Consider the following 19,484-nt stretch of genomic DNA (forward strand, 5'->3'; position numbering starts at 1 on the left):
CTGGTTTGTGAGATATTCCATGACCTTCTATTTTGGAGTTCTTTCATATCTCAGCATCCAACCATCAGAATTGGATGACATTTGGAGCATAGGCTCCCCTCACTTACTACTACACTCGATCCAAGTTGGGTTGCATTCCATGGCTGGTTTGGCTTAATTTCCTAAACGTTCTAATTCTGCCTTTGTTTCTATTTTGGATTTGTGGGTATACTTGGGGCTACATGAACCCTAATTTAGTCTTACATTAGGGGGCGTACCCAGTGAACGAGGCTCCCGCCACTGTGGGGTCTGGGGGAGGGTCATAATGTTCGCAGCCTTACCCCTGGCTTTCGCAGAGAGACTGTTTCCAAACTTGAACCCGTGACCACTTGGTCACAGACTCACAATGGAGCAACCTTCAGCTCTTAAACACCTTATATCTGTTCAAACATCTCTTTCACCTTTCCAGAATGCAAATACAAGCCGCTGGAGTGAACTGAAAAGGCCATTAGCTACTAGAATCTCATAGATTCTTTTAAATGGAGATAAATCTTTTGAACTACAGCCAAAATAAGTACTAGTGTTGGTAGTCTTAGATGCTCCTGCATCATATCCCCACAAGTTAGTTTTCTGCTAGTTACCGTGACCTCATACATACCTTGATCATGATAAATATAAAGGTGTAATGTAAGGTCAAGGCCAATATGCACCTTATGACTAAGACTAGAAAATGAGAAGCTCTTTAACCATTTTATCTTTAGCCAAAGAATTTCGTGCTACTATTCATTAAGAAATTGGTAAGAAAATAAAGATTCAAGAAATCTAAATTCTTTAGAAGGTAGACAAAGGACTTAACTAATGCACAACATCTGAGGTCCATTCACGCATTCAAAAATACTAATACAAGGAGGTATTCATGCAATTGATACCATTAAAGATGTTCTAAAAAGTAAAGAAGTGGGCCCATGGTCATTGATCCTATGATTCTCAGAACATGGTGATCGCATGTGAATGCATGTTTTCTTCAAAATTTCTGACAACAACATCTTCATCATCCCCAAATGGAAGGAAACCTAAGTTCTCAAAGGCTGGAGGACTTGCCTCAATTGGAACTTTGAAAGGCAAATCAGACTGCAACATTCCCTGGACATGAACCTTTGGCCTTTCAAACAAAGAGAATGAAAATAATGCATTCTTTATATGCCTTGCAAGAAATTCTGTAATTCATCATAAGCACAAAGATGACCTTGAGCACCAAGTGGCAAAGCTCTGTATAAAGTCCACCACACCAAATTATATCTTATAAGTGTGCTCCCAAAACTTTACAAAGTGTTAGTTCTACTCAACAGCCTTGCAACTTGGTGATGATCACATCAAATTTGCAAGACTTGGCTTCCAACTTATTCTCATGTGCAGAGCCATGAACTACAACTTACTTGGGTTTACGCTTTCTTGTGCCATGAGAATCATTACTACCTTCATATTGGTTAAGCTAAATTGATATCCAGAACTTCTCCGATCAGCTCAATGAGTCTCATGGTTTCCAACCAAACTTGAGCAACTGAGGCTTTTTTTTTTTTTTGTCCCCTACCTCTCTCAATCACATAAACCAAAACTTACCAAGCATCTTTGATACCAGAAGTTAATGCTGGTCGAGACCAGAAATGTAAAAGATGATGCTTTACATCAGGCTTTCTTCAAACCAAGGTACTAAAACTCAGGTCTCGGTACCAACTCGGCCCTTGGAAAAACCAAGTCGAGTCGAGATCTCGCCGAGTTGGTGCATTTTTTTTTTTTCAACTCGAAGCCTCAACTCGGTGGGTTTTAGACCTAGTTTAGGTCTTAAACTTGGTATTCAGCCTATTTTAGGCCATTTAAACACAATGGCATTATCAGATTTTGCAAAAACAAAGTCCAAATATAAGTTTCGATTCGGACCATAGGTTGGTAGGTGATGACGTACTAAAATACCCTACTCTACACATAATTTAGTAATAGAAAGCAAGCAAAACATTCAATTAATAGCTAAACAGCTTAAATAAGAATTAGAAATGTTAAAGTGATACATCAAACTGTTTAACAGTGTTACAACTATCATCACATAAAATGCCTTTGAATCAAGTATTCAGTCCCCGCTAGTGTCACATAGTCTTCCCATGACATAGTGTTGCTGTAATGTTGCATATAGTGCTCCACAGCAAGCATATAAGAGTTCTGTCGAGTTAGGTAAGTAAATACATAGTCGATGGGTCATTTCCATGGGTCGACCCGAGATCCGAAATCCCGCCGAGATCTTGCCAAGATATGTCGAGTGGGGCGCCATACGGGAGAGGAAGATTGGCCCATGATAGTGCAGTTCTTCCAGTATATACGTAGTAACTTCACTAACTTGGGTGCATAAATGATAGCCCCTCTTCCATAGAAAAATCGATGTGTTTCACCCTGATCGAGTTTGATGCGGATGCGACCTCGATGTCCAGGGGAATCTCGCAGTTCATAGGTCAGATGGGACATAAGGGCTAGTTAGTGCTTCCCCAACAAATGAGGTTTTGACTGCCGAGTTAGGCCACTACCCCTGCTAATGGGGTGTAAATACATAGTAGATGGGTCGTTTCCATGGGTCAACCCGAGATCTTGTATTATTTTGAATCATATCCCATCTCGTCTCGGTTTCTCAAAAAACCGAAAAACTCGCCGAGATCTCGCAAGTTCTCGAACTATTCAAACACGGAAGTTTTTTCTTCCTTTTTTTTTTAGGGGGGGGGTGGACAACAAAGGTATAACTCTGTACCTTCAGTCTTCACTTTAAACAAAACCAAAGGAAAGAAAATCAGCATCAAACATTAGTGTAGAAACCATACAAACCATACAGGCAGTTTTGACAGAAAGAAATACTGAACAGAATAAAAAATATGCATTAACAAATACAAATGCAAACCATGTAGACAAGGTATCTTAGATGGCATGGAAGTTTCCAGATGCAGAATCTCATGAAATTTTAGAAAGGAAATACTTGAGATACATGTTACAGTTTCCTTATATCTAAAAAAAAAAAGAGTAGTATTCTTGTTTGACTAACAAAAAATTGATCAGGGGACAGACCTAGTAACTAAAGCAGTATAATGCCTACCTGCAGAGGATCTTGGAAATCATTCACAAGAAAGACATTTGCATCATCCGCTGACCTGGAAATATGTTTGTTACAATAAGAAGCCAATAAAGCTGGTTTTGGTATATCCAATAGCAATAAATGTATTGAAGTTATAATGGCTATTCACCAAAAGCTCAATATGAATGTAGTAAAGAGTTCTAAGATAATCAACAAATTCGTATCCTTGATTCTCCTTGGTTTGAATGATTGCCATGAAAGAAAATGACAATTAAACAGTAGACCTTCATAATATATTCTTATTAATATATTAACATACCATATTAGAAGCATAGTTCAAAATCTCATTTTGGTCAGATCGTAATGAACAAAATACCGAAATTTTGCCGAAACAGTGTAGTTTTTCCGTGAGTTTCGCTAGGCCATTTCAGGGGGCAAACGACTGAAATATCAACGAAACAGAGCATTTTTTTTGTGAGCGAAATTTCGACCAAAATGAGCAAAGTGACATTTTGACCAGAATGAGCAAAATTTCAGCGAAACAGTGCTGATTCTGGATTCCGCCTCCTGTTTCGTCTCGGACAGGTCGAAATTAGCAAAATTTCAGCGAGTTTTCGAACTATGCTTAGAAGTTTATATCACTATAAATTTCCTTTGATCAGAAACAACAAAATAAATTTTATTTAGCAGAAAAAAAAAAGGACACAAGCAAAGAGCAGAGAATTGCGAAAGAACATCACAGGCAACAAACCATCACCAGCCAGCAATGCAACATTTTAAATTTTTAGTCAACATTTTGAACTGAAATTTTTGAAGACCTACATTTTTAGACCAAACCGACATTTTCTTGGAACCAATTTCAAGACCTAACCTGCATCTCACACCATTCCATTGAGCTGCAAGGGTCAATTTCAGGTCAAACAAGGTTGACCTGATAACATTGGCCAAACTCATAAGGATGGGGCAAAAAAGAAAGACTGAATATTTAAAATATATATATAATAATAATAATAATAATAATATAGAAATTGGAGGTGAAAATTTCAGGAAGGAAAATAACATTATTTCAACAGCCAAGCAACATTTAGTTGGGATAAGGGCATAAGGAAGAGTTGTTGTTGTTGTCAACAGCCATGCAACATATATTCTTCCTCTTCCCACTGTTTCTAAAATGAAATCCTTGTCACTAACTAAAAGATCCCTCTCATTGCTCTTACAGTCAAACCCTATGGTTCTGTTCCAAACAAGAGAAATTGAACCTAACATATTTAAAAGATATAGGAATTTTTTACTTATGAGATAAACAAGGATATCCTGACTGACAATCCTATTTGGCCTAAAGAGAACAACATGATTTGTCCTTTCATTGAGAAGTCGGAAAATCAGGTTAAGCTCAGATTGTCAGCACAGGTTGAGATACTAGATTGGGTTGGGTTGGCTCAACCTGTTACAACAAGTACAAATTACAGTCCTACTATATGGATCAGTTATGAAACCAACTCTATATGTGACCTGCCTCCTATGTTGCCCATCTAGTTCAGGTTAGTAAAACATTGTGTTAAACATGTATAGCCGTATTCATAACAAAAAGAAAGAAGAGCAGAAACATTAACAGACACGCATAATAAAGGACAAAGAGAACCAACCTCACAAGAAAAAAATGTTGCTTTAATGTTGCAAGGAATTCACGAACACCTCCACTATAGAAGTATAGAGGAGGAAATGCAAGTCCTGCAGAAGAGTTCCAGTTAGACAAGGAATGGAAACTTCAAATTCATAGCCTGTGCTAAGAAAATCAGTGTATGAGCATGCAAAAGTCAACTTGGAAATGCATTAACCAAATACAGCCCAAAATAAGTGGCAAGAATCGGAACAGTGTTACAGTCAAATGTAGGTGTCATTGGTATTTGGTGTATCATGGATGGCAATTTGAGGACAAGAAAATATGATGATGGTAGATGATCACACTAGCATCGGAAGAATAGTAAAAATAGAGTCACACTACAATTTCCTTTGGCTATTTCAGGATTCAACAGCATAAAAATCCTAAAGGGATATAAAATAGCTTGAAGCTTTAGAGCATATTAGGCATTTTTAAATTGAAAAAAGCACCACAGCTGTTGGTGATCCAGAACTTTGCAGGAGAGGCTGTTTCCAGGTTTTGAACCCGCAACCAACAGGTTGCAATAGCACAATTATCTCTCTCGTAAAACCTATTAAATTCCCAGAAATCGGGATGGCTTTTTTTCTTTGTTAAAACTAATTAATAAAAAAAAAAACGAACATCCCAGTGCACGAGGCTCCCGCTACTGCAGGGTCTGGGAGGGGCAATGTACACACCCTTACCCCCGCTTCGCAAAGAGGCGGTTTCCAGGTTTCGAACCAGCAACCTGATGGTTGCAATAGCGCAACTTAACCATTGCGCCAAGGCTCACAACGGTTGTTAATAACCCAATTAATTAAGAAAAGATTCAAAACTCAGAAAATATGACTGGCTGTTAACAAGAATGCATTAGCATACCCCATCAATCAATTGGTTATTGGTACTCCCTTAGTCATAAGGAGTATTAATATTTCCAGTAGTCAACGAGTAATTAGTTCTTTATTTCCTTCATGAATTTCCAAATTAGTCAAGGATTTCAGACATCAACAGTGCCAAACTTGACCACCGGATTGAACAGTTCAACAAAAACATAACAGTCCTCAGAAGACATCCAAATTAATAGTTTCTATAGTACGACTGATTTCCACTAAAGTGTCACTTCCCTTAAGGGTTTCATTTCGTAGTTGCTGGAAATAGATCATCTAGTTTTATATAATATCCCAATCCTTTGATGTCATTCCTTATTCGTCATCCATAAAGCATTAATGCCTGATTTGGTATGATTTTTACTTCAATTTCATGGGATGATTTCTCTTTCGAAAATTGTTTGGTTTGATTTTTGCACCTCATTTCAGTGAAATAGAAATCAATTAGAACAGAAATTCTGAAATAGATAAAGAGCTCTTTCAATTTTGAAATTGAAATTGATTTCACTCTTGCTTTTTAATGAGCACATGGCTAATTTGTGGATAAAACAGTAATTTCAAGTTAAAAATAAAACACCACCCTTCTTCTTCTTAAGATAGTCTCACCACCACCCTGCCACCACTGCCACACCACCTCCATCCTCTCCCAAGGAAATATAGAGAATTTATTAATGAACTATCAAATAGATTTCTTATTCTTGAAATATTTCAGATTGATGCAACCAAAACAATTTCAATTTTTTGATAAAAAAAAATCTATGTTCACTACAGTTTCATCAAAAAGCTTGAACTGTTAGGAAAGTGCAGCGTAAATGTATAAATCAACAATCTATTTATTGACTATTTCATGAAATCAATCCGAAATCGAAATAGAAATCATACCAAAACTGGTCTAAGCCATCGGTCATGATTTCAGTCTCTAATTTTCCTCTTTCCCATTCCAGCTAGTTCGCATACATATTTCATGCTATCCCTGGAACTTAAAGTTATCATAACATACTCACATGCCTCGGTTTTGACTCGACTTCTTTCCTAACTTCTCTCTGAGAAACCTAAGACACTTCTAAGTTTCTTTGTTTTTAGCTTCTTGTCATGCATTAAGACTATGCCTCTTAATTCTACGGCAATTTTGAAATTATTCATTCCACAACCAAGTGTCTCAGTTGAACTTCATTTTCTATAGATTGTCCAAAAATTTCCCTTACAAATTTTTTAATACGGTCTTGGCCCGCACTATAAATAGAAGAGGCTTCCGTTCCCCGGTAATAGTAGAGATCGATCCATACTCAGGTTCCAGAAATCTCGTTGCACATAATATTTTTTGCACTTCCCGTTATTAGTTATCTCCATTCTCTAGAGCAGAGTTGTCACAACATCTAGGCGACCCAAGGCATTGGAGGGAAGCCTGAGCACAAGGCAACCAAGGCGCCCACCTGGGCGAACAAGGCAAGTAGGCAACCATAGTTGTCAAGGAGCCTAACGACGCCTTGACAACTATGCTCCAGAGTCATTAATTTTCACCTTTTAAGCCCCATCATCTAATGCCTTCCTTGAGATATATGATGAACCAAATAAAGAAGATTAGCATGGCCCCTGCGTACGAATGACATGCAGAAATCAAGAAAAAGATCCATCATCTAGTCCTTGGGCAACCTGTTGCCTCTTTCTTTCTCTTCTAGCAAAAGCTCCAGTCAGGAAGTCAGTTAATTGAAGATCACAAGAATTAGTTGGGTCCATGTAGAACAGATTCAACCAGCTTAGCAGTACAGAATATCCGTTCCAAACTAGTCAGACCTGGATATCTGAAATAATCTATAAATACAAATTGCAGACAGGATAAAACAAAATGTCGAAAAGTGGTACAATTAAAAACACCATACGTATAGGTTTCACCAAGTAACCACGAGAAAAGTTAATGAACAAATTAATTGGAAGACAAAAAAAGTCTATAATTGAGAAATCTGCAAGTAGGAGGTGAAGAACTAACCTGTTGACAGCACAATAATTACATATTGCCAGCCTAGAGTTGGAGTGTGGCGACGAACAGATCGTATATCAGTGAGAGGGACAGCTCTAATAGTATATAGATTCCTATCTGCATGAGGGACCAGTACCACATCAATTAATTTAGCACTTCAATGAAATAAATGTAATGCGTAGCATCACTAAGTATCGTCTCACCTCTGTCGGATATAATGCTTTGTCCTGCACCCTCATTCGAACTTGGGCTGGGTTTATAAGGAATCCATGTCTACCGGAATCAAATACATGAGGACGGAGATTATCAAAGAGCACACGAAAAATTTAACAAAATATCAGAAAGTTAAAGAAGGGGCAACAGATGTAATACCAAAAACAGGGAAGAGCCTTGCTTGATAAGGCGTAACCGTCCACTTATCCTTTCAGATGCATATTGGGTCGGATGAATAGTCACATTATCCTTGGAATAGACGACTTCGGCTCCATCAGGTACGTGCGCGGCAGTTCTTCTACCACTATCAGTCCGTGAAATACTTCCTGGTCCCTTTAAACACAGACGGAAATGATTAACAATTGGGAAAGAAGTACAATACTACTTGTAAACTTTGAAGCTCGGGGTTCTATTACGATAAGATTGGAAGCCTGTATACAATCAATGCAACGTTTCTGTAGGAAACTTCGATCATTTTATTTCAGTTTCTAGATTTACGAAGGATTAAACAGCATAGCAATCGAACTAGAAAATTTGTTGCAATGAGAAAAAGTGAGAGAGATTGGAAGAGAATCAAGAGATCAGTTACCTGCTGCTGTGAAGCAGCGTAATCTGAATCGTCTGACAAATCGTGCAATTCCGTTTCGTGCATCACGAGTGATTTGTGACGAACGAAGTGATCGCTGAACGAGAAACTGAGGGATGGAGCTCTGGTTTTCTTAGTCACGAAGGGATAGAGAGCGCGAGAGAGGAGAGAGAAACGTGACAAGACGGGACATATTGGAAACACAGGCAGTTTTTGTCTTATTATTAAAACTGAGGAAAAGTCCTCGGCGCCAGCTTGGAAAAGAATCTCTAGGTAAGCATCTGAATTTCTGTCATTGGAGACCGACCCGAATCCGGTTCAGCCACCCACATGGGGACGGGAGGGGACAGATCTGACCCCTCCACCACACCCCCATGGAAGGGTCAGATCTGTCCCCACCCTTCCCCATGTAGGTAGCAGATCTGAACTGAATAGAATCCTCTCAAATAAGAGCATTGCCCAATGAGCATCCACCAGTTGGGCTGCCTAACTGTGCTGATTGGGCGCACACCAAGATGTATGCTTGCTAGCCAGCCGTTGGATGCCTCATTGGGCGATCTCCCATTGGAGAAGACCCCACCGCTATATATAATATAGAGAATCTATTCTCAAAAATTGAATTACAAATGCAAATTTTTATTCTTGAAATATTTCATATTGAATTACAAATGCAATTTTATTTTTTTTAATTTCTTGATCAAAATTTTTTTTATTGATTATTTCATGAAATCAATCTGAAATTGAAATATAAATCATACAAAATCTAACCTAAGTGATTATAATTGTCTGGTTTCAATTTTGGGTTTAATAAGTAGGATTCGATTAAACCTACTTTTGACACCTCCAATGCAAATTGCGTACAACATTATTTATTATCATTACAACTTTTATATAGGTTGAAACTTAACGAATAAGGAATTTCGCTATCTCTCACTTCATCTACTTAAAATGACTAGGCAAATTTCATGTGAATTCCAATTTTTCATATTCAACTAACATATGCTAATAATATATTATTAAATTTCCATTTTTTTTTTTTTTAGTGAAAAATAAACTTGCAATTTAATGTTTAAGTTGTTTTCTCACTTTATATATTCATATAGCATAAAAATTAAATAAAATAAAAACATAGTTTACCTTAATGTGGTTTCAATTCCACATAAACTTGGTTTTCAATTGATTTTTAATATATTATAATAGTGACTTCGAAAGTCTTGGCTTCACATCATTGTTCATTCTAGTAGGGTTCTTTCACAATATGGATCTCAACATTTATACTATTTAATTGTATTGAATATGCTATGAGACTATACTGATACTTGAAATCCATCATTGTTTTACCAGCTTCAATATAAGCAATTTACAAAATTTCAAAGGAACTTAATTTGTATCATACCATGGAAACAACATGCCATGGACATTATTTTGTGTTACACAAAGTAGCGACTACTATTAGGTTCTATGATTTGTGTCTTAAGGTTTATTTGTTATTTATTAATTTGTACATGCATAGAGGGTGGGGCCTTGGTGCAATTGTAAATGTTGTTCCATTATGACCAAGTGGTCAAGGGTTCGAGTTTGGAAATAACTTCTTTGCGAAAGTAGGGGTAAGGTTGCATATATTAATTATGACCCTCCCCAAACCCCGTAGTGGTGGAGGCCTCATGCATTGGGTATGCCTTTTTTTATTTATTTGTACATGCTTGCATATTAAGTTGAATTTATTGTTTTTTGTCAATTGTGTTTTGGATTATTCTATATGGACCTAAGCGACTGAAATTTCTCAAATACAAGTCAATTTTTTTGGTTATAATGTTTTTTGTTATATTATGATTGCTTTTATTATTTTATTTTTTTACGTTTCAATGCTTTTATTAAAATTGCTTTAATGGCTTTATACACTACTAATGGATAAGATTTTTTAAACAACGAAACATTAGGCTTATATTTTCATAAATTACCTCTAGTTGATATGTTATATATGTTGCCTACCGCATATTGTGGAGCAGTAATGAACAAACATTGTACAATGGACTAATGAAGTTCAAAGACTAAGAATGGTGAAAAATTTTTGTCACCTACGATGGAGAGAAAATCTCTTCATCTGCAATGATGTGATTTTATGATTGGACTCTTAGGCAGGTGGATTTCATCATTAACCCCTGCTCAATATTGTTGGAAGTCAAAATTTCCATTTCAATCCAAAAATTAGATGTCATGGTGTAATATGTTCTCTTAACATTGTGAGTGAAGAGAAACATGGTCTTTAAAAAAAAAAAGTAAGGAAAATATTAAAGTATTAAAATTTAAATAATAGAAAATTATTAAATCTTAAAAAAGTTGGCTTTTTTTTTTTTTTTATCATTTTGTTTTCATTGTTGTTAAGCATTGAAGTTTCATAGGATTTTTCCTGACACATGCCATATTTTCTAGTCCTCGAACCTACTATCTGTATACCTTAATTTCATGCACAAGCACTACCTTGTCTTCCTCTATATAAAATTTATCTCAAAATATGTTAGCATGATTATCGATATGTACCTTAGACGCTTTGTATGTTTATCACTTTGTATAGTTACCCCCACATGTATTCCCATGAAAAAAGATTAGCTTACAAAGTCCCCCTTTTTTTGTGCAAACACGACCATAAAGAGGGAAATATTATTAGGCCTCATTGGACAAAAACATACATACAAGCATTAGAACATCCTCCGAACAAAAGGACTCCCAAAGACCTTGATGAGGCTAAGACAACATATATTTTTTTATGAAAAAAAATTTCTTCAACATGGGAGAAAGAAAACCCATATATCTATAGAGTTATTATTACTCTCCCTTTTTTGAACAAATTCTGAAAAGACTCCCTTGTTTTCTGACCTTCATTCCACAACTATCATTACCTAAGGTGAAAAGTTACCTCTTTCACTATGGGTGAAGAAAAATGCCCATATTTTACAATAGATATAAAGAGTAATAGTTGTAAGTGGGGTATTGTTTGGTAATTTTGTATCTTAGCCTACTAGAAGTATGGTCTTTCAATGTTTATGTGTTAAACTATTGATGAGTTTACGACTTATTTGGGTACACCTATTTTCTTAATAAGAATCATGTCTCTTCTTTAGAATCAAGTTATTTCTAGAATTAAGAGGAAATTGGGTAAATGAAAATTTATATTGTTATCATAAGTTGAGCATGGGATTTTGATTAAGTCAATTCTCAATTTGATTCCAACCTATTGGATGTCTTTTTTTTTTAATGCTCAGTTACACTTGTAATACTTTAAATTCTATTTGTTTTGTTTTTTGTAGAGGTGTTGAATTGGGGTATCGGAAGTGTCACATCCCTATCCCGACAAGGGATAGGATACAATATCAGGGTATGATTGGGGTGACACGCGTCATCCCACCTCACCGCCAGGATCTCGATGCAGTGGCTAACTCACAGTCATAAACCAATATTACAATACAATAATATCAGAGTGCGAAAGACAAAGGAATATTACATTTCCAACGATCATAAAATAAGCGGAAGCATTTACAGTAGTTACCTCATGTTCACACGGCTAAGTGATACATAAATAGTTTGGATGGATATCCCGAATGACCATAGCATAACTACCCCAAAACAAGTATAACAATAAATATCTATACAAGGCACGTCGCCCCAAAAAAAACAAAAGAAGAGAACAAGTCCCAAGTATCAATACAGCCCGTAGGCACAATCATCATGGGCAACCATCGCCATGATCCTCAGTCACGGTCTCTGGCTCCACAGTAATCAACTGCATCAAAATCTAAAAAGAATGTGTACACGGGGGTTAGCTCCATCGAGCTAGTGAGAGAGAAAAGGGGATGCACAATCACACAATCACAAATAGTCCATGGTGCATGCCATTATTAATTCATTTACCACCTAACACACAATGCTAAGTCAATGGGTATATGCTATTGCAATAACTCGGGAAGACACTGTGGATCCTTCCATTCTCACCATAATGCAACCTCAATTATTACTATGGAGCCCGTGCCGGTCGTAGTCATCACCACCCGCAGGCGGACCCGATAACCATTACTACCCCTGGCCTGGCCTCTCTAACTCTCCACAGCCAGGTGCTCTGGCTACCCAACACCTAAACCCCTGTTGGTAAGGGTCGTAGCATAGGGAACTGAGCCTAACCACAGATATACTACATGAATCCTATAGTGTTGAGAGGTACATCCGGGTGTGTCAACGTCTCATTCCATCTAACACCCGGGTACCAGCACAACACGGCGCATACAGGCAAGAATGAGATGCAATATATAATTCCACGTAATTCGGGGGTTCTGGTGCCAGTACTTTTTGGCACCGTAACCCAACACAAATCCATATCATCCTAATCAATCATCATCATCATCGAATAAGAATAAATGCAAATATGCAATCATCCTTGAATGATAATGTCACAATATAATTCATAAATGCATGAATAAGCAATAGTAAACAAGCTCAAACAGTCACCCAAACCCACTCACCAATTACTTCAAATAGAATTTGTATAAGCGCAACGATTCCCGCTCAAAATCACTCCATTGCACATATGTTGGCGCCTATGGAAGTGAATAAGAGTGTGAGAGAGTGTATGGGAGGCCTCATAGAGAAACCCCACAGTTTACATAAGTTATAAGCCTTAAAAACTGCGTCGGAGGCAACGTCGGACTCAGCAGGCTTGCCTCCGACCTTCCTGCAGGCTCAGGCCACATCGGAGGCAAACATCGGACTCACGCAGTCTTGCCTCCGACCTTCCCTGCAAGCTCAGGACACATCGGAGGCAACATCGGACTCACGCAGACTCTGCCTCCGATGCAACCCAAGTGTGATTTCAAGGTCTTTAAAAGCCCAGGGTTGTCCCATTTGGTTCTCTAAGCCTCAAGGGACTAGGGAGGGGGTGTCTTGGAGTTTATTTGGGTCTTAGAAACACCCAACATCCAAAGATTTAAGGGGAGTTTAAAGGATCAAAAGCTCAAAAAATCCAGATTTGGGGTTTCCTTTGGTGGTTGGAACCTTAGGTCAAGAGACCTAGTTGGAGATCTCAAGGGATGTAAAGAAAATAAGACAGCATCCCACAAGGGAAACTACACATGGCTCGAGCTAATCCTTTGGGTTTCCAAAAAGAAATCCCCATCTTGGGGCTGCAACCAAAGAACCACCCAAGCTCAAACGAGCAAGGGGGAAAGAGAGAAAAAAGGGGGGAAAAGGGGCACTTGGCTTACCTGGTCTGAGATACACAAGATGTGCCCTCTTTAAAGCTCCAAACCCAGCAGCCGTTTCCTTCTTCTTCTTCCCCTCCTTCTCCTCCTTGTTGCCTCCTCTCTTCAAAGCTCTCCTCTCCTTTCACGATTAGGTTAGGAAAGAAAAAGAGAATAAGGAATAGTACTACTCATCTCTCTCATATAGAAAAGCACCTTTATTGGCCTATTTGGATAAGGCCTCATAAGTGTAACCTAGGATCTATTTGGGTAGGGTCAAACATGGCAGGGCACCAATAGTACCTTAGCCACAGGGTCTCACCCACAAGGGTCCCTGTCAGCAACATTGGATGCAGGGTCGGAGGCAGCCAGTAACCTTGCCTCCGATGCAAGTAGGAAGGTGGTTCCCATCATAAGAGGTCAGGGCCTTTGGACCACACTTCGAGGGCTTTGAGAGGGTAGTAAGCACACAATAAATTTGGTCAACTACTTACCCCTGACATGTCAAGGTGCAACCTCCGTGATCCCGACTAGTTTCCACAGGCAAACTCGTACTATGGTCAATAATTTTATAGCTGGGTTTGACCACCAGTGAGAACAACTCACCGGCATATGTGGCAGTGATAACTACACGTCACGAGAAAGAATTAATAATTAATTATACTCCCGGGGTGCGGGTATAACAGGAAGTGATCTCCTACTGCTTGAAATGTTGTATGTAGACTAAAACAATTAGGTGGTTTAGACTTTTAAGGATTTGATGGTTCATAATAAGTCATTGTTGGTTAAATTAGGGTGGAGATTATTTACTGGTACATCTTCTTTATGGAGCCAAGTTTTAAAGGCAAAATATTTTAGGATTAATGATCTATTAAATCCGGTGGTTTGGAGAATATGAGATTCTTTGGTTTGAAATAGTATTGTCACTATTTTACTTGTGTTAAAGATTGAGGTGTGTTAAAGGGTTGGAGACGGGTGTACTACTTCCATTTCACTTTGCTATAAAAGTTAAGTTTATCATCCCTCTTTCGCTTGCATGAGTGAGCTAATATTAAATGGTACATGGAATGTTTCACTTTTAAATTTCCTTTTTTCGGTTTCAATTTATAAAGAGGTTTTGATGATACCTATTGTACCAAATTTCATGCCTAGTAAATGGGTGAATATCTTAAAATGATTCTCTTACTACTCAGTCTGTTGCAAAATGTATAGTTAAAAATAATGATAGTGGTAATAGTAATATTATGACTAATGGGTTATAGAAATATGTTTGATCCTTACCCATTGATCTTAAGTTTAAATTGTTTTTATTTTTTGGAAAAAGTTTACACAAGGGTCTTTGTACTAAGCATTGTATTTCAAAATTTATGAATACTAATATTTTTTATATTTTATATATATATATATATATATACTTTTTTTTTTAAAACCCAAATATTACCTGGGACCCAGGCTGGCCCCTACCATTTTATTAATACTCAAACTAAATCAAAAGAATACAAGGGAGGGACATACCCACCTTACCCCAAGCCGAGGATACAAATGCACACTTACTCACCACCACCATAGGCCCTGAGGACCAAACCAAACTACCCAAACAAAAAAACCGAACAAAAAAGGAGAATCATCTACGAATAACTGGAAGGACCGCCACGTCTTCCTGTGTGATATTTTTCAGAGCCGGGGGAAGGTCGTCCCAGTCATGAAACACTGTGTTGGAGGACGAGTCACAAGCTTAATTCGCCAACCAATCCGCAGCTCTGTTACCTTCTCTAAAGGTGAACGAAATCATAGGACAGAGAGATTGAATCAGGCACAAAATTTCGTGGAACTAGTACCACCCCCTCCAAACCTTGCACTTCTTCTTAGTGATGCAGTGTACTGCCATTGCAATATCAAAATTTACATGGAATTCCAAGAGACCCATCTCAGTGCAGATCTAAAGACCGTCTGGAATTGCTCTAAATTCAGCTATTGAGTTAGTACACTCTCCATAGTAATTTGCAAATGCAGCCAACACCTGACATCTTCCATCCCTAGCAATACCCCCTCCTCCACCTATCCCAGGATTACCTTAACATGCACCATCCACATTGAGCTTTATGGCATTGAAAGGAGGGCACCAATAGATAGCCCGTGGCTATGGGAATGATTCTAGGAATGGGGAATTTTAAAATTTTGGAGGATCAGATTCTCTTTAAAAGGAGTCTTTTTGAAGAGGCCAATTTCAGGGATTTCTCTCACCCAACCCTCAATCGCTTCTACAATTGAACTGGCAGGGCGGGGTTTTTCCCCATGTCTCCTGCCATTTCTCTCCTTCCACATTTCCCAAACGATGAGAGAAGGAATCAACCCCATAATCCTCCCACATAGACCTTTTCTCCTGGTGTGTTCTTGCCAAAACAACATTCTACTTCTTATACCTTGGGCCATGATAATCTCAACATCAAATATTATAGAGAAGCATTTCCATACCTTGGTAGCTGTCACGCCCTCAATCAAGCAATGGTAAGATGATTCACAAGCTGGAATTGCGCAGCAGGAACATTTGGATGCTAAAGGAATACCCAATCTTTTCAGAGACTCATCTGTTGGGATATCTCCGCACATGATTTGCTAGGAAAGAAACCAATCTTAGGGGGGAGAGATTTGTTCCAAAGCCATTTTGCAAAAGGTTTTACTTGACCGGTAGCCTTGATTTCATTCCAAGCTGATTTAGTAGAAAAAGATCCATCACTTTGCAGAGCCCAAATCAATTTATCTTCTTTATTTGTGATGCAATAGTTAGTGTTCAGAATGCTATCCCTAATTGCTTGGGAATCAATTTGCCTCAAGACTTCACCACCCCTAGACCTATCAGAGTGTAGGACTTCTTTAACTCGAATTTCCAAGTCTAGATTTAATGCTCCATCGACATAATCCATTAACGGACCCCAACCGGATCAATTGTCTAACCAAAAATTGATGTCTCCCGATCCAATGAGCCAACGTGAATTTACAAGAAGAAAATCTTTGTGCTGTAAAGCTGCTCTCCAAGATATCAATCCAATTTTCCTGATCCCCGCCAAGGCGATATGCTGATTTTTTAAAAATTTCACCTTAAAGAAGGAACACCACATAGAATTCTCTGTCATTATGCGCCACAGGCCTTTAATTCTCAAGGCTTTACTAGTGTCTTCTAACCGGCGAATGCCAAGACCCCCCTTACCACCGGTTGAGTGATTTTTTGCCATCCAACCTAGTGATGATGCTTGCTCCATTCAGAGTGACCCCATAGAAAATCAGTGTAGATGACATTAAACTTAGAAATTACAGACTTGGGGGGATTTAGGGTGGAGATAATATGAATTGGCATAGAAGCCAAAACATGCTTTACTAGAGTAACTCTCTCCCTTGCAGATAACAATTTGCCTTTCCAGCCTAAAATTTTCTTTTGCATTTTGGCCAAGAACTCATCAAAAAAATTAACTTGAAGATGCCTTGAATACATTGGAGCACCCAAGTAGGTGAATGGGAGATCTTTCCTGGAAAACCCTGTCACCATCTCAATCATTCTGCATCTAATGTCATCGGTTTTCTTCCCCACAATGAAACAGTTTTTTTGCCTATTTACAAGCTGCCCTGACGACCCCTCATACCTGCCAATAAAGCCAATGATTTGTTTGAGAGAGTTTTTAAAACCCTTAGCGAATATGATTGTGTCATCCGCAAAGAGACTATGTGAAATTCCTGGACACCCCCTTGGCAGTTGGTAATACCTCGCTCTTCCTTCCAAGAATAAGGATCGAAGGCCCCTGCTTAATACCTCTTCCGCAAGAATGAAACGAGAAGGAGAGAGGGGAACACCCTGTCTCACTCCCCTCGAGGATTTGAAGAATCCCCTAGGACCTCTATTCATAATTAAAGAAAACCAGCAATTTTCTACAGTTTTCTTAATCAGACTGATCCAGAATTTGGAAAAATAAATTTTTTCTAAAACTTTGTACAAAAATTCCCATTCCAACCTGTCGTAAGCATTGGCCATGTCTAGTTTAAGAACAACATTCCCCCCTCGAGTTTTCCTGTTAATGTCATGCACTACCTCCTGCACTAAGGCAATATTATCATGAATGCAACGGCCTTGGACAAAACCCCCCTGCTCTTTAGAAATTATGAAAGGAATAATAGAAGCCAATCTAGAGGAAATGACTTTAGCAATAATTTTGTAAGAAAAATTGCAAAGACTAATCGGGCAGAAATCAGACATTACCTTCGGACAGTCCTTTTTGGGGATGAGAACCAGATGAACTGAAGTGTAACTTCTGGGCAAGAAACCACCAGCAAAAAAATCCTTGACCGCTTCCCACATATCATTACCCACAATCTCTCAACAAGCAATGAAGAAATAGCCAAAAAAGCCATCTGGCCCCGAATCACTGTCTGCCGATAGATCAAACACCGCTCTCCTCACTTCTTCTAATAATGGAGGAGAAAGAAGATTTTCATTATCTTCTTCGGTGACCAACCAAGGAATAAATTGCAATAAATCATCATCCCTCTGAGAACCCTGGGAAGTAAAAGCGTCAACAAAAAAGGAAAGAAAACTAAATTGGCATGTTTTGTAATCATGTGATTTTAGTAAACGTATTTGGACAGTAGGATCATTAGGGTCCTGAACTGAACATCTTATAGTACTTTGACATTGTTTCAGCTATTTCATGATAGGTTCTTTCAGTGGCTGCTATTATTTTAAATTTTATTTTGTGGTATATTAAGAATTAAGTGGTGTTCAAAAATCTCAATCATATTAAAAGGGTGTACCCAGTGCACGAGACTCTCGCCACTACACAGTCTGAGGAGGATAAAAAATTTCAATCATAATCGTACAAAAAATTTTCAACTAATTTTACATTATGTCCAAGTTCAAATTTTTTTTTCATCTTATAGGTGATTTGGCTCCTACAATGATCATGTTGTGACTATGTCAAATAATTTTGATCTTGAGGTACTCCAAAGATTAACACCTGCAAATTGTCTGGTTATTCTATTTGATGACAGCGCGCTATGATCAAAAAACAAGCAAGACTTATATGTTCATTTGTTTTTTACTTCATAAATCTCAATTTCTTGTAACTCCATGAGTCATGGATTTATAGGGAACATATATGACTCGTAAATCAGAAGAATATTACAGGAATTACACGAAGCAAAATGCAAGGATGGGAAGAGATAGACATTTGGACTAATCGCAAAGAGATGGTTGGTTGGTTGACTCAAGGCAATAAGAAAGGATGGCCATTGGACCTTATTGTTTTGTTATCTAATGGTGTTAAGACATGTATAGGTTTTGTGTCAATAACCCTTCCTTCAGTGGCTGTTGGCCAAGAATTTCGGACCGACATCTAAGACCGGAAGTCAAGCCGGCAGAAAGAAAACCAGGTCTAAACGAATCAACTATCAACCTATTTTTAACTTTATAAAAAATAAAAAAATCAATAAACCATCAAGCATGAGAAGCATTGGGAAGGAAAAGTCAAATTGGACTCATGGTTTTAGGTATCGGTATTGAATTGAATGTATTCGCAGATTTACAGATTTGTATCGATATAGATCTTAAATCGTGATTAATATCAATCCAATACAATTAAAAAAATTGATACGTATCGATATTGATATTGATATCACCGGCAATGACATTGGTGCCGATACCATGGATTACAACCATTATCAAACTGCCAACGGAAGCCACCATCCTGGCAAAACCCTCTTTTAAATGGGACCGCCTTTCCCCTTAATTTAAGATTGAGAATGAAAAGGTCGGGTAAGTTGGGTTGTCTGATTCAGGTTGGACCATGGTTTAAAAAATCGAAATTCAACCGATAC

The 19,484-nt window shown here is 38.1% G+C and overlaps 1 protein-coding gene and 1 non-coding gene across 3 annotated transcripts in view; one reads left to right on the plus strand and one right to left on the minus strand.

Annotated features, from left to right (window-relative positions):
* Positions 1-8,591, minus strand: part of LOC122651391 (TBC1 domain family member 17) — a 48,923-nt gene extending 40,332 nt beyond the window's left edge. For both annotated transcript variants that reach the window (XM_043844772.1, XM_043844771.1), the window contains exons 1-6: positions 8,398-8,591; positions 7,968-8,141; positions 7,799-7,868; positions 7,605-7,712; positions 4,735-4,819; positions 3,110-3,164 (exon numbers count right to left, since the gene is read on the minus strand). In XM_043844772.1, the coding sequence (XP_043700707.1) occupies positions 3,110-3,164; positions 4,735-4,819; positions 7,605-7,712; positions 7,799-7,868; positions 7,968-8,141; positions 8,398-8,460 (555 nt within the window). In that variant the 5' untranslated portion in view covers positions 8,461-8,591. The remainder of the gene's footprint in view (positions 1-3,109; positions 3,165-4,734; positions 4,820-7,604; positions 7,713-7,798; positions 7,869-7,967; positions 8,142-8,397) is intronic.
* Positions 7,154-7,256, plus strand: LOC122653331. Its single transcript, XR_006331764.1, has one exon. It is a non-coding gene; the product is annotated as a U6 spliceosomal RNA (small nuclear RNA).
* Positions 8,592-19,484: the final 10,893 nt, after the last annotated feature.

This window comes from Telopea speciosissima, chromosome 2 (genome assembly GCF_018873765.1).
Source record: "Telopea speciosissima isolate NSW1024214 ecotype Mountain lineage chromosome 2, Tspe_v1, whole genome shotgun sequence".
NCBI lineage: Eukaryota > Viridiplantae > Streptophyta > Magnoliopsida > Proteales > Proteaceae > Telopea > Telopea speciosissima.